This window comes from Lampetra fluviatilis, unplaced genomic scaffold, assembly GCF_964198595.1.
Source record: "Lampetra fluviatilis unplaced genomic scaffold, kcLamFluv1.1 SCAFFOLD_177, whole genome shotgun sequence".
Classification (NCBI taxonomy): Eukaryota; Metazoa; Chordata; class Hyperoartia; order Petromyzontiformes; family Petromyzontidae; genus Lampetra; species Lampetra fluviatilis.
This window is the reverse complement of record NW_027620776.1, coordinates 130,607-146,541: the sequence shown is the minus strand read 5'-3', so window position 1 is coordinate 146,541 and position 15,935 is coordinate 130,607. Positions and strand designations below refer to the sequence as shown.

Below are 15,935 nucleotides of genomic sequence, written 5' to 3'. Positions count from 1 at the left end.
CCACCACCTCCCACCCCCCCACACCACCACCACCACCACCCCCCACACCACCACCACACCACCCCCCACACCACCACCACCCCCACCCCCCACACTACCACCACCATCACCACCACCCCCCACACCACCACCACCATCACCACCACCCCCCACACCACCACCACCACCACCTCCCACCCCCCACACCACCACCACCCCCACCCCCCACACTACCACCACCACCACCACCCCCCACACCACCACCACCTCCCACCCCCCCACACCACCACCACCACCTCCCACCCCCCACACCACCACCACCACCACCCCCCACACCACCACCACCACCACCCCCCACACCACCACCACCACCCCCCACACCACCACCACCACCACCCCCCACCCCCCCACACTACCACCACCACCACCACCACCCCCCACACCACCACCACCACCACCACCCCCCACACCACCACCATCACCACCCCCCACCCCCCACACCACCACCACCACCACCCCACCACCCCACACTACCACCACCACCACCACCACCCCCCACACCACCACCACCTCCCACCCCCCACACCACCACCACCTCCCACCCCCCACACCACCACCACCACCCCCCACACCACCACCACCACCCCCCACCACACCACCACCACCACCACCTCCACCACACCACCACCACCACCACCCCCACCCCCCACACTACCACCACCACCACCACCACCCCCCACACCACCACCACCTCCCACCCCCCACACCACCACCACCACCACCACCTCCCACCCCACCACCCCCACACCACCACCACCACCACCTCCCACCCCCGCACCACCACCACCACCACCACCACCCCCACACCACCACCACCACCACCTCCCACCCCCCACACCACCACCAGCACCACCCCCCACCACACACCACCACCCACCACCTCCCACACCACCACCACCACCTCCCACCCCGAACCACCACCACCCCCCACACCGCACACCACCACCCCCCACACCGCACACCACCACCCCCCACACCACCACCCCCCACACCACCACCCCCCACACCACCACCCCCCACACCAACAACCACCACCACCCCCCACACCACCACCACCACCACCCCCACAACCACCACCACCACCACCCCCACACCACCACCGCGGCCAGTACCTTGAGTATCGGTCCAAAGCGTGAGAACTGTCGCGTGAGGTACTGCTCCGTGACGCTGGTGTTGAGTCCGTCCAACCACACACATGTTGTTGGCATGCTCTTGCCGAAGCCCAGCTGAGACCACACAGACAAAGGCCCCGCCCCCCACAACACGTAACGTTCACAGGACGTCGGGGCGAGCGCTGTGGTGCGTACAAGGGGTGGGTGGGTGGGCTAGCACGGCCGCTCACTCGCTCACATCGCTCACACACTCACACACACACTCACAACTCACTCACTACACACTCATTCACTCACACACACATTCACATCACTCACCCACTCACCCACTACCTCACCCACTCACTCACCACTCACTCACCCACTCACTCACTCACACACACACTCACTCGCTTACACACACTCACACACTCACTCACCTACTCACTCACACACTCTCACTCACCCACTCACTCACACACTCTCACACACTCACTCACCCACTACCTCACCCACTCTCACACACACCCACTCACTCACCCACTCACTCACACACACACTCACACACACACTCCCACACTCACACACACACTCACTCGCTTACACCACACTCACACACTCACTCACCCACTCACTCACACACCTTCACACACACTCTCACACACACACTCACTCACCCACTACCTCACCCACTCTCACACACACCCACTCACACACACACTCCCACACTCACACACACACACTCACTCGCTTACACACACTCACACACTCACTCACCCACTCACTCACACACACTCTCACACACTCACTCACTCACCCACTACACACACACCCACTCACTCACCCACTCACTCACACACTCTCACACACACACACTCACTCACTCACCCACTACCTCACCCACTCTCACACACACCCACTCACACACACACTCCCACACTCACACACACGCACTCACTCGCTTACACACACTCACACACTCACTCACCCACTCACTCACACACTCTCACACACACATTCACTCCCTCACCCACTCACTCACCCACTCACTCACACACCCACTCACCCACTCACTCACCCACTCACACCCACTCACTCACCCACTCACACACACACTCACTCACTCACCCACTACCTCACCCACTCTCACACACACCCACTCACCCACTCACTCACCCACTCACACCCACTCACTCACCCACTCACTCACACACTCTCACACACACACCCACTCACTCACCCACTCTCACACACACCCACTCACCCACTCACTCACCCACTCACACCCACTCACTCACCCACTCACACACACACACTCCCACACTCACACACACCCACTCACCCACTCACTCACCCACTCACACCCACTCACTCACACACTCTCACACACACACACCCACTCACTCACCCACTCTCACACACACCCACTCACCCACTCACTCACCCACTCACACCCACTCACTCACCCACTCACTCACACACTCTCACACACACACCCACTCACTCACCCACTCTCACACACACCCACTCACCCACTCACTCACCCACTCACACCCACTCACTCACCCACTCACACACACACACTCCCACACTCACACACACAGGCCGCACCACAGAAACGCCGCACCGCCTGCAGTCCGCAGCGCAGGCAGGCGGGACCTCCGCACGGACTCCCACCCCGCGGCACACCTTGAGTCCCTTGAGTACCTTGAGTCGATTGTTGCTCAGGTATTCGCCGTCCATCTTCTTGATGGCCTTGCACACACTCGTGATGTCGCAGAACTGCAGGAAGGCGTACTGGGGGATGCCGTTCACCTTCTTGATGTCTATGTCCTGCACGCCGAGACACACGGGGTCAGAGGACACGCGGGGGTTAGAGACACGGGGATAGAGACACGGAGACACGGGGTGAGAGACACGGGGACAGAGACACGGGGACAGAGACACGGAGTTAGAGACACGGGGTGAGAGACATGGAGACACGGGGTGAGAGACACGGGGTGGGAGACACGGGGTGGGAGACACGGGGTGGGAGACACGGGGTGGGAGACACGGGGTGAGAGACACTGGGAGACACGGAGTGAGAGACACGGGGTGAGAGACACGAGGTGAGAGACAAGGGATGAGAGACACGGGGTGAGAGACACGGGGTTAGAGACACGGGGTGAGAGACACGGGGAGAGTGACACGGGGAGAGAGACACGGGGTGAGAGACACGGGGACAGAGACACGCGGTTAGGGACATGGAGACACGGGGTGGGAGACACGGGGTGGGAGACACGGGGTGGGAGACACGGGGTGGGAGACACGGGGTGGGAGACACGGGGTGGGAGACACGGGGTGGGAGACACGGGGTGGGAGACACGGGGTGGGAGACACGGGGTGAGAGACACGGGGTGAGAGACACACGGGGTGAGAGACACGGGGTGAGAGACACGGGGTGAGAGACACGGGGTGAGAGACACGGGGTTAGAGACACGGGGTAGAGACACGGGGCGAGAGACACGGGGCGAGAGACACGGGGTGAGAGACACACAGGGTTAGAGACACGGGGTAGAGACACGGGGTTAGAGACACGGGGTTAGAGACACACAGTTGTGGTGGTTGTTATAGTGGTTGTGATGGTGGCGGCTCCCTCACCACTATCTCCCAGAATCTCTGGAAGATGGAGTAGAGGTCATCGTAGGTGATGATGATGATGGTTGTTGTGATGGTGGTGGTAGTGGTGATGATTGGTTGTGGTGGTGATGGCGGTTGTAGTGGTGGTGGCTCCCTCACCACGATCTCCCCGAATCACTGGAAGATGGAGTACAGGTCGTCGTAGGTGATGATGATGATTGTTGTTGTGATGATGATGGTTGTTGTGATGATGATGGTTGTTGTGATGATGGTTGTTGTTGTGATGGTGGTGGTAGTGGTGGTTGTGATGATTGTAGTGGTGGTTGTGGTGGTGGTGGCTCCCTCACCACGATCTCCCCGAATCTCTGGAAGATGGAGTACAGGTCGTCGTAGGTGATGATGATGATGATGATGGTGGTTGTTGTGATGATGATGGTTGTTGTGATGGTGGTGGTTGTAGTGGTTGTGGTGGTGGCTCCCTCACCACTATCTCCCCGAATCACTGGAAGATGGAGTAGAGGTCGTCGTAGGTGATGTTGATGATGATGGTTGTTGTGATGGTGGTGGTAGTGGTGGTGGTAGTGGTGATGATGGTGGCTGTTGTGATGGTGGTGGTAGTGGTGATGATTGGTTGTAGTGGTTGTGGTGGTGGTGGTGGTTGTTGTGGTGGTGGTGGCTCCCTCACCACGATCTCCCCGAATCTCTGGAAGATGGAGTACAGGTCGTCGTAGGTGATGATGATGATGGTTGTTGTTGTGATGATGGTTGTTGTTGTGATGGTGGTGGTTGTAGTGGTTGTGGTGGTGGTTGTAGTGGTTGTGGTGGTGGTGGCTCCCTCACCACGATCTCCCCGAATCTCTGGAAGATGGAGTACAGGTCGTCGTAGGTGATGATGATGATGATGGTTGTTGTTGTGATGATGGTTGTTGTTGTGATGGTGGTGGTTGTAGTGGTTGTGGTGGTGGTTGTAGTGGTTGTGGTGGTTGTGGCTCCCTCACCACGATCTCCCCGAATCTCTGGAAGATGGAGTACAGGTCGTCGTAGGTGATGATGATGATGATGGTTGTTGTTGTGATGATGGTTGTTGTTGTGATGGTGGTGGTTGTAGTGGTTGTGGTGGTGGTTGTAGTGGTTGTGGTGGTTGTGGCTCCCTCACCACGATCTCCCCGAATCTCTGGAAGATGGAGTACAGGTCGTCGTAGGTGGTGCTCTTCTCCAGGTTGCCGATGAAGAGCGTGCGCGTCGCCTTGGGGTGGAACTCGTCGATGCGGTCGTCCAGCGGACGCAGCTCGTTCTCGCTCTCCGTCTCTACGCAACGGCGGGGGTCGTTACCGTGGGTACGGCCGTTGCCGTGGGTACGGCCGTTACCGCGTGGGTACGATCGTTACCGTGGCAGTGACATTGTACCCGGACCGTGTGATGAGCGAGTGAGTGACCGAGTGAGTGACTGACCGAGTGAGTGATTGAGTGAGTGAGTGAGCGACTGACCGAGTGAGCGACCGAGTGAGTGACTGACCGAGTGAGTGATTGAGTGAGTGAGCGAGTGACCAAGCGAGTGACCGAGTGAGTGAGTGAGCGAGCGAGTGAGCGAGTGACCGACTGAGTGACCGAGTGAGCGAGCGAGCGACTGACTGAGCGAGCGACCGAGTAAGTGAGTGACCGAGCGAGCAACCGAGTGAGCGAGCGAGTGAGCGAGCGAGCGACTGACCGACCGAGTGAGCGAGCGACCGAGTGAGCAAGTGAGTGACCGAGTGAGCGAGCGAGCGACCGACTGAGCGAGTGACCGAGTAAGTGAGTGACCGAGCGACCGAGTGAGCGAGCGACTGACTGAGCGAGTGAGTGACCGAGTGAGCGAGCGAGCGACTGAGCGAGCGAGCGACTGACCGAGTGAGCGAGCGAGCGACTGACTGAGCGAGCGAGCGATCGACCGCGTACCGGGCCCGTCCCAGGCCGTGACGTCGATCTGCATGCCGAAGAAGAGCTTCCCCTTGGAGGCGCAGAGCGAACGACTGAGCCATTGAGTGAGCGACTGACTGAGCGACCAAGTGAGTGACTGACCGAGTGACTGACCGACTGAGTGAGTGACCGAGTGAGCGAGCGACTGACTGAGCGAGCGAGCGACTGACTGAGCGAGCGAGCGACCGAGTGAGTGAGTGACCGAGCGAGTGACCGAGCGACCGACTGAATGACCGAGTGAGCGAGCGAGCGACCGATCGAGTGACCGAGTGAGTGACCGAGTGAGCGAGCGAGCGACTGACTGAGCGAGCGACCGAGCGACCGCGTACCGGGCCCGTCCCAGGCCGTGACGTCGATCTGCATGCCGAAGAAGAGCTTCCCCTTGGAGGCGCAGAGCGAACGACTGAGCCATTGAGTGAGCGACTGACTGAGCGACCAAGTGAGTGACTGACCGAGTGACTGACCGACTGAGTGAGTGACCGAGTGAGCGAGCGACTGACTGAGCGAGCGAGCGACTGACTGAGCGAGCGAGCGACCGAGTGAGTGAGTGACCGAGCGAGTGACCGAGCGACCGACTGAATGACCGAGTGAGCGAGCGAGCGACCGATCGAGTGACCGAGTGAGTGACCGAGTGAGCGAGCGAGCGACTGACTGAGCGAGCGACCGAGCGACCGCGTACCGGGCCCGTCCCAGGCCGTGACGTCGATCTGCATGCCGAAGAAGAGCTTCCCCTTGGAGGCGCAGAGTGCCTTCTCGCGGTCTTCAGGCTGCCGGAAGAACACCAGGCCGGAGCGTTCCTCGCCGGCGCCGTGGATCTGCACCGAGGTGACCTTGCCGTGTTTCTTGAACTCGTGAAAGAGGCCGTCCTTCAAGCTCGAGTCTAAGGGGGGGAGGGGGGTGAGCAGAGGGGTGAGCGAGGGAGGGTGAGCGAGCGTGGGTGAGCAGAGGGGTGAGCAGAGGGGTGAGCAGAGGGAGGGTGAGCGAGGGTGAGCAAGCTGACGAGTGAGGGTGAGGGGTGAGTGAGGGTGAGTGAGGGTGAGTGAGGGTGAGTGAGAGGGGAGTGAGGGGTGAGCGAGGGTGAGTGAGGGTGAGTGAGGGTGAGCGAGTGGTGAGTGAGGGTGAGTGAGGGTGAGTGAGCGAGGGTGAGTGGGGGTAAGCGAGGGTGAGTGAGGGTGAGCAAGCTGACGAGTGAGGGGTGAGTGAGTGAGAGTGAGTGAGGGGGGAGTGAGGAGTGAGTGAGGGTGAGTGAGAGGTGAGTGAGCGAGGAAGGGTGAGTGAGCTGATGAGTGAGGGGTGAGTGAGGGGTGAGTGAGGGTGAGTGAGGGTGAGTGGAGGGTGAGGGGAGGGTGAGTGTGAGTGGAGGGTGAGTGAGGGTGAGGGGTGAGTGAGTGGTGAGTGAGGGTGAGTGAGTGGTGAGCGAGGGTGAGGTGAGGGTGAGTGGTGAGTGAGGGTGAGTGAGTGGTGAGCGAGGGTGAGGTGAGGGTGAGTGGTGAGTGAGGGTGAGTGAGTGGTGAGCGAGGGTGAGTGGAGGGTGAGTGTGAGTGAGTGAGGGTGAGTGAGGGGTGAGTGAGGGAGGGTGAGGGTGAGTGAGGGGTGAGTGAGGGTGAGTGAGGATGAGCGAGTGAGGGAGAGTGAGGGTGAGCGAGTGAGGGAGAGTGAGGGTGAGCGAGTGAGGGAGAGTGAGGGTGAGCGAGTGAGGGCGAGTGAGGGTAAGCAAGCTGACGAGGGTGAGCGAGTGCCGAGTGAGGGAGAGTGAGCGAGCGAGCGAGGGCGAGCTGACGATTGCCGAGCGAACGTGCTCCACCTCACCGGTGGAGCGGACCGGCAGGTTGTGCACGCGGATCCCGAAGCTCTTCCGTGGTTCGTCCGCCGCATCGCCGGCGCCCAGACCCAGCGGACCCGCCGGTGCCGGCACCAGCGGTAGCACCGGCGGTAACGCCGGGAGCGGTGGAGGGGCGGCGACGGCGGCCGACGGCACGGAGCGGGCGGGCGACACGTCGCTGGACGAGCTGCTGCTGTCACTGCGGGCGGGAGGGAAGGGTGGATCGTGAGCAGAGGGGCTCCCTCGCTGCGCTGATGTGGGGCAAGCCAAGCGCGCTTGTAGACTCCTACACACTGCAGGCTGAGACCAGAGGTCGCAAACGGGTTTTGATTCCTTACCCGTACCCGGCCGCACCAGAGTCGCAAATGGGTACGAGTAGCCGTTCCCTACCCGTACCCTACCCGAAATGAGTGACAAACGGTGACTCACCAGTGACTCACGGCCTACCCGTACCCGGCCGCACCAGGGTCGCAAACGGGTACCCGTACCCTACCCCATACCCGGCTACCCGTACCCGGCCGGGTACGGGTAGGGTACGGGTATCGGGTACCCGATTGCGACCTCTGGGATGAAGCCATGTTGCAGGCGCGGGTGGGTTGATTCTAGGAACTTGAATTGTGAGAAGAGACAAGACGTTGGGAAATGAGTGACAAACGGTGACTCACCAGTGACTCACGGCCTACCCGTCTACCCGTACCCTACCCGATACCCGGCTACCCGTACCCAGCTGGGTACGGGTAGCCGTTCCCTACCCGTACCCGGCCGGGTACCCGTTCCCTACCCGTACCCGTACCCTACCCGAAATGAGTGACAAACGGCGACTCACCAGTGACTCACGGCCTACCCGTACCCGGCCGCACCAGGGTCGCAAACAGCTACCCGTACCCGGCCGGGTATCGGGTAGCCGGGTATCGGGTAGGGTACGGGTATCGGGTACCCGGTTGCGACCTCTGGCTGAGACTCTGAGATGCTGAGATTCCTCTAGTTCAAGTTCATTTCATTTCAAGTTAATTTAATTGGTGTAGCCCTGTGAGCCATTCGACTCTTGAATGGGGTGCAAACGCAACAAACAAAAAACTAAAACGTGAACAAGAAAACATTTTCAAGTGACCGTGTGACTTTGTGCTAATAGAAAATCCAAGAAAAGACGGCAAAATATTGCAAAAAAAGCACTGTTACACACCAACGCTGTGTGCGAAAATCCCAGTGGGATGCAAGTCAAACAACAACAACCACAAGACAACTTAGATTAAGGCCATCAGACGCTGAGACTCGTCCAGACGCTGATCGCCACCACCACCGCCACCGCCACAACAGGACCACCACCACCACCGCCCCCCACAACAGGACCACCACCGCCACCACCACCACCACCACCACCGCCACCGCCACAACAGGACCACCACCACCACCGCCCCCCACAACAGGACCACCACCGCCACCACCACCACCGCCACCACCACCGCCACCACCACAACAGGACCACCACCACCACCGCCCCCCACAACAGGACCACCACCGCCACCACCACCACCACCACCACCGCCACCGCCACAACAGGACCACCACCACCACCGCCCCCCACAACAGGACCACCACCGCCACCACCACCACCACCGCCACCACCACAACCACCGCCCTCACCACCGCCACCAATACCGCCACCACCACCACCACCACCGTCATCACCCATTCTGCCCGAATCTCGAGACACCGCCCCCCCCGCTTGCCCCCCCCCCCGCTAGCCCCCCTTCCCGCCTGCGCGTCACCTGTCCGACGAGCTGGACGTGGAGCTGGAGTTGCTGTCGCTGGAGGAGGAGCACGAGCGAGTCGTGGAGTGGCGCGAGCGTGACGGCCGTGCCACCCGCTGCTGCTGCTGCTGCTGCCGCTGCTGCTGCTGCTGCTGGTGATGGTGACGGTGCCTCTGCTGCTGCTGTTGCTGCTGCTGCTGCTGTTGCTGGCGCGGCGGGTGGTGGTGGTGATTGTGGTGTTGGTGGCGGTGCCTGCTGTGGTGATGCCGGTGATGCCTCTGCTGCTGCTGCTGGTGCTGCTGCTGCTGCGCCGGCGAGCGGCTGCGCCCGTGCTGGTAGCCGCGCTCCCTCCGGCGCCGGCTCCGCGCCAACGCCGACGCCAGCTTCTCCTTCGAGCCACCACCGCCACCACCGCCACCACCGGAAGACGACGATGACGACGCGGCAGCACCGCCGCCGACGCCGCCGCCATCGTCACGGTAACCGTCCCGGTAGCGCGGCGGCGCCAGCGGAGGGGGCAACGCCGGCCCCCCCCCGCCTCCGCCGCCCCCCCCCATCGCCGGGAGCAACGGCGCTCCCCCGCCGGAGGGCCCCCCGTCGTAGCGTTGCCCCCCCCCGCCGGTGCGGGAGCCGGCGCCGTAGTAGGTTGCCGGGCGTGAGCTCTCCCGGTAGTAGTCCAGCTCGTAGCCGCCACCGCCGCCACCACCGCCACCGCGGCTGCTGCTGCTGGTGCCGCTGCCGGTGCCGTGGTACGGGTCGTAGGCGCCGCTGCGGTCCAGGTGCCTGGGCGGAGAAACGCCGGGTCACGTGGTCAGTCAGAGGGAAGTCGCGGGGGGTCGCGGGAGAGGTCGCGGGGGGTCGCGGGAGGTCGCGGGGGGTCGCGGGGGTAGCGGGGGGGTCGCGGGAGGTCGCGGTGGGAGAGGGGGTGGGGGTCACGAGAGGTCATGGAGCAGCTGTTTCTGTGTGTGAGTCTGCTGCTGCTGTGTGGTCCGATGTCTCCCCAGTGGCGATGTTTGCTACACATCGCACCAGGTTACTCGTTTCAGGCTGAGTCGACCTAGGGGAGGCCCAGGACCGGTTCAGATAATCGTCACTGGTGGTGTTGGCCGTGAGCGGGAATCGAACTCGGGTCGCCAGGTTCGTAGCGCAGCGTAGCGCTGACCGCAAGTGCGGGGCGGGCGGGCGGGCACAACGGAGCAAATGCGACAACAACAACAAGAGAGAAATTCGTCTTCAATAAAATCCTGGCAGTGCCAATCGGCCCGGCTGGCTACGCACGATGGTGGTTGTTCTCAAGCGATTCAACGCACGCGCAAACCAAGTGAGCCGTCGCTACCCCCGCCCCCCGCCCCCCCTCCGAACATCGGACGGGAGGAACGTTCCAGACGGCTCGCTATCCACGTTCGTCTCGATGCGCCCAGATTAGTATTTGGCTGCGATGAATGTCCACGTTCGCGACGATACGCAGGAGATCGTGGGTTCGACCCCAACCCTGATGAGATGTTAACTACCTCGCTTGGTACGCAGGAGGTCGTGGGTTCGATCCCAACCCTGATGAGATGTTAACTACCTCGCCTGGTACGCAGGAAGTCGTGGGTTCGATCCCGACCCTGATGAGATGTTAACTACCTCGCCTGGTACACAGGAGGTTGTGGGTTCGATCCCGACCCTGATGAGATGTTAACTACCTCGCCTGGTACGCAGGAGGTCGTGGGTTCGATCCCGACCCTGATGAGATGTTAACTACCTCGCTTGGTACGCAGGAGGTCGTGGGTTCGATCCCAACCCTGATGAGATGTTAACTACCTCGCGTGGTACGCAGGAGGTCGTGGGTTCGATCCCAACCCTGATGAGATGTTAACTACCTCGCTTGGTACGCAGGAAGTCGTGGGTTCGATCCCAACCCTGATGAGATGTTAACTACCTCGCCTGGTACGCAGGAGGTCGTGGGTTCGATCCCAACCCTGATGAGATGTTAACTACCTCGCCTGGTACGCAGGAGGTCGTGGGTTCGATCCCAACCCTGATGAGATGTTAACTACCTCGCTTGGTACGCAGGAGGTCGTGGGTTCGATCCCAACCCTGATGAGATGTTAACTACCTCGCCTGGTACGCAGGAAGTCGTGGGTTCGATCCCGACCCTGATGAGATGTTAACTACCTCGCCTGGTACACAGGAGGTTGTGGGTTCGATCCCGACCCTGATGAGATGTTAACTACCTCGCCTGGTACGCAGGAGGTCGTGGGTTCGATCCCGACCCTGATGAGATGTTAACTACCTCGCTTGGTACGCAGGAGGTCGTGGGTTCAATCCCAACCCTGATGAGATGTTAACTACCTCGCGTGGTACGCAGGAGGTCGTGGGTTCGATCCCAACCCTGATGAGATGTTAACTACCTCGCTTGGTACGCAGGAAGTCGTGGGTTCGATCCCAACCCTGATGAGATGTTAACTACCTCGCCTGGTACGCAGGAGGTCGTGGGTTCGATCCCAACCCTGATGAGATGTTAACTACCTCGCCTGGTACGCAGGAGGTCGTGGGTTCGATCCCAACCCTGATGAGATGTTAACTACCTCGCTTGGTACGCAGGAGGTCGTGGGTTCGATCCCAACCCTATGAGATGTTAACTACCTCGCCTGGTACGCAGGAAGTCGTGGGTTCGATCCCGACCCTGATGAGATGTTAACTACCTCGCCTGGTACACAGGAGGTTGTGGGTTCGATCCCGACCCTGATGAGATGTTAACTACCTCGCCTGGTACGCAGGAGGTCGTGGGTTCGATCCCGACCCTGATGAGATGTTAACTACCTCGCCTGGTACACAGGAGGTCGTGGGTTCGATCCCAACCCTGATGAGATGTTAACTACCTCGCCTGGTACGCAGGAGGTCGTGGGTTCGATCCCGACCCTGATGAGATGTTAACTATCTCGCCTGGTACACAGGAGGTCGTGGGTTCGATCCCAACCCTGATGAGATGTTAACTACCTGGCCTGGTATACAGGAGGTCGTGGGTTCGATCCCAACCCTGATGAGATGTTAACTACCTGGCCTGGTATACAGGAGGTCGTGGGTTCGATCCCAACCCTGATGAGATGTTAACTACCTCGCCTGGTACACAGGAGGTCGTGGGTTCGATCCCAACCCTGATGAGATGTTAACTACCTCGCCTGGTATACAGGAGGTCGTGGGTTCGATCCCAACCCTGATGAGATGTTAACTATCTCGCCTGGTACACAGGAGGTCATGGGTTCGATCCCAAACCTGACGAGATGTTAACTACCTCGCCTGGTACACAGGAGGTTGTGGGTTCGATCCCGACCCTGATGAGATGTTAACTACCTCGCCTGGTACGCAGGAGGTTGTGGGTTCGATCCCGACCCTGATGAGATGTTAACTACCTCGCCTGGTACGCAGGAGGTCGTGGGTTCGATCCCGACCCTGATGAGATGTTAACTACCTCGCCTGGTACACAGGAGGTCGTGGGTTCGATCCCGACCCTGATGAGATGTTAACTATCTCGCCTGGTACACAGGAGGTCGTGGGTTCGATCCCAAACCTGACGAGATGTTAACTACCTCGCCTGGTACACAGGAGGTCGTGGGTTCGATCCCAAACCTGACGAGATGTTAACTACCTCGCCTGGTACGCAGGAGGTCGTGGGTTCGATCCCAACCCTGATGAGATGTTAACTACCTCGCCTGGTACGCAGGAGGTCGTGGGTTCGATCCCAACCCTGATGAGATGTTAACTACCTCGCCTGGTACACAGGAGGTCGTGGGTTCGATCCCAACCCTGATGAGATGTTAACTATCTCGCCTGGTACACAGGAGGTCGTGGGTTCGATCCCGACCCTGATGAGATGTTAACTACCTCGCCTGGTACGCAGGAGGTCGTGGGTTCGATCCCGACCCTGACGAGATGTTAACTACCTCGCCTGGTACACAGGAGGTCGTGGGTTCGATCCCAAACCTGACGAGATGTTAACTACCTCGCCTGGTACGCAGGAGGTCGTGGGTTCGATCCCAACCCTGATGAGATGTTAACTACCTCACCTGGTACGCAGGAGGTCGTGGGTTCGATCCCAACCCTGATGAGATGTTAACTACCTCGCCTGGTACACAGGAGGTCGTGGGTTCGATCCCAACCCTGATGAGATGTTAACTATCTCGCCTGGTACACAGGAGGTCGTGGGTTCGATCCCGACCCTGATGAGATGTTGACTACCTCGCCTGGTACGCAGGAGGTCGTGGGTTCGATCCCGACCCTGATGAGATGTTAACTATCTCGCCTGGTACACAGGAGGTCGTGGGTTCGATCCCAACCCTGACGCCTGCTGCTGTATAGTTGGTGTTTGCGTGTCTCTCTCTCTCTCTCTCTCCCCGTGGTCGCACGGATTTGTCTCCGGGTCCTCCGGTTTTTCCCTCCACGTTCAGAATCGACATCACGCGCTTTGCTGCTAGAAATTCCCACGAGGTAAAAGCCACTTGGGTTGAGCCATCACTTGTGGCAGACAGGTTCTAACATAGCTCAGTGGGCCTTTACCTGGTCAAATAAAACATCGGTGAGTTTTGTCTCCGGGGTCTCCGTGTATCTACGTGGGTCTCCGTGCATCGTAAACGCGGACAGATTATTAGATTTTGCCCGCCCATCATGTCCACGCGCTCGTGACGTCAATCAGCCACTTCTGTGTTGAGCCATCGTTACCGATAGCCACGCCGCCTTTTCGACACTTAGCTGAGCCGTGGGGCCTTACACCCCCCCCGCTCATAAGATTAAAAATAGATTTGAAGCTTTCGTGACTGCAAGGATTTCATACTCGTAGTTTTTTGGGTAAAGTCACCATGTAGGTAAAAAAAAATGAATTTTAAATTAATAAAATAATAGAAATAAAATAAAAAATCACGACGTTTCGGAGGCAACACAAGTCTCCGTCGTCAGGTGGGACACCCTGCAGGCCATTGACCGAGCAACCCAACGTTCCTACCAGCTCCCTCCGCAGGAAAATGTGTTTATTTTTAAAAAATCTATGTGGTAAAAAAAAAATGAACAATTTATTTATTTTCTTTCTACGTGACTTTACCGAAAGACCCAAAGAGTTGAGTATCATCTCGATTTGAAGAAGAGCAAAATAAATATTAATTTGATAAACGAGCGAGGTCTTGCAATTTGAGTAGCACGTACAGTACACGCTTTCAAAATATACGCAAACCTCCTGGCTACCATCAAAGGTTTGTACACGAGGCCATCCAGATATACAAACACAGACATAACTTCAACCGAGATGATGATGGGTACAAACTGAGGTAATCATTGGAAAGATGTTATTAACCATGCAAAACAAGATTTTACTGCACATATTTATACCATCTTATTTTGACAGGTACCAGCGTTTAACAATACTGCTTTCTTTTATTTTGATTTTTAGCTAACACGATGTGAAGCACCCCCCCCCCCCACCGTTCCATTCCCTGGCTACCAGAGGTGGGACAAAGTCATTGTTATGCAAGTCCAAGTCGAGTCGCAAGGTCATCAAATTCATGACTCGAGTCTGACTCGAGTCCAAGTCACATGACTCGAGTCCACATCTCATAGGTGGGACAAAGTCATTGTTATGCAAGTCCAAGTCGAGTCGCAAGTCATCAAATTCATGACTCGAGTCTGACTCGAGTCCAAGTCACATGACTCGAGTCCACATCTCATAGGTGGGACAAAGTCATTGTTATGCAAGTCCAAGTCGAGTCGCAAGGTCATCAAATTCATGACTCGAGTCTGACTCGAGTCCAAGTCACATGACTCGAGTCCACATCTCATAGGTGGGACAAAGTCATTGTTATGCAAGTCCAAGTCGAGTCGCAAGGTCATCAAATTCATGACTCGAGTCTGACTCGAGTCCAAGTCACATGACTCGAGTCCACATCTCATAGGTGGGACAAAGTCATTGTTATGCAAGTCCAAGTCGAGTCGCAAGTCATCAAATTCATGACTCGAGTCTGACTCGAGTCCAAGTCACATGACTCGAGTCCACACCTCTGCTGGCTACAACATTCAGATAAACCCCTCCCCCCCCTAACTTGTATTTAACAGGTCCCTGCGGGGTGGGCTGGTAGGAACGAATAACCAAAGAATATAAACATCATGTATTATGACACTTGTTTAGCCAGGAAAGCCTCAGAGAGTGTAAAGTTGTTTGTAGGGTCCTGCCAAGTGTTTGCAGTAGGGGGCGATGCTGCTACACCTAATCGGACGATACGAAGGGAGAGTTTGAGGCCTAGTTCTAGGCTTTAGGCCTAGCTGTAGGCTTTAGGCCTAGCTGTAGGCTTTAGGCCGCTGTGAGTTAATTTTTAATTTAAATGTTTCAATTAATAATGTAAAAGCTTTAAATGTAAATGTTTCTATTTAAAAACATCAGGGAATGTAACATTGTTAAACATGAACTCCCTTTCACACACGCGGGGGTATGATACGAAGGGAGAGTTTGAGGCCTAGTTCTAGGCTTTAGGCCTAGCTGTAGGCTTTAGGCCGCTGTGAGTTAATTTTTAATTTAAATGTTTTAATTAATAATGTAAAAACTTTAAATGTAAATGTTTCTATTTAAAAACATCAGGGAATGTAACATTGTTAAACATTAACTCCCTTTCACACACGCGGGGGTACGAT

The 15,935-nt window shown here is 58.0% G+C and overlaps 1 protein-coding gene across 1 annotated transcript in view; it reads right to left on the bottom strand.

Moving 5' to 3' along the window:
- Positions 1-15,935, bottom strand: part of SPEN (spen family transcriptional repressor) — an 89,429-nt gene that overhangs the window by 30,702 nt on the left and 42,792 nt on the right. Inside the window, exons 3-10 of the mRNA XM_078884878.1 lie at positions 9,297-10,061; positions 7,515-7,726; positions 6,385-6,585; positions 6,035-6,062; positions 5,685-5,782; positions 4,906-5,057; positions 2,742-2,963; positions 1,132-1,265 (exon numbers count right to left, since the gene is read on the bottom strand). Coding sequence (XP_078741004.1) covers positions 1,132-1,265; positions 2,742-2,963; positions 4,906-5,057; positions 5,685-5,782; positions 6,035-6,062; positions 6,385-6,585; positions 7,515-7,726; positions 9,297-10,061 — 1,812 coding nt within the window. The remainder of the gene's footprint in view (positions 1-1,131; positions 1,266-2,741; positions 2,964-4,905; positions 5,058-5,684; positions 5,783-6,034; positions 6,063-6,384; positions 6,586-7,514; positions 7,727-9,296; positions 10,062-15,935) is intronic.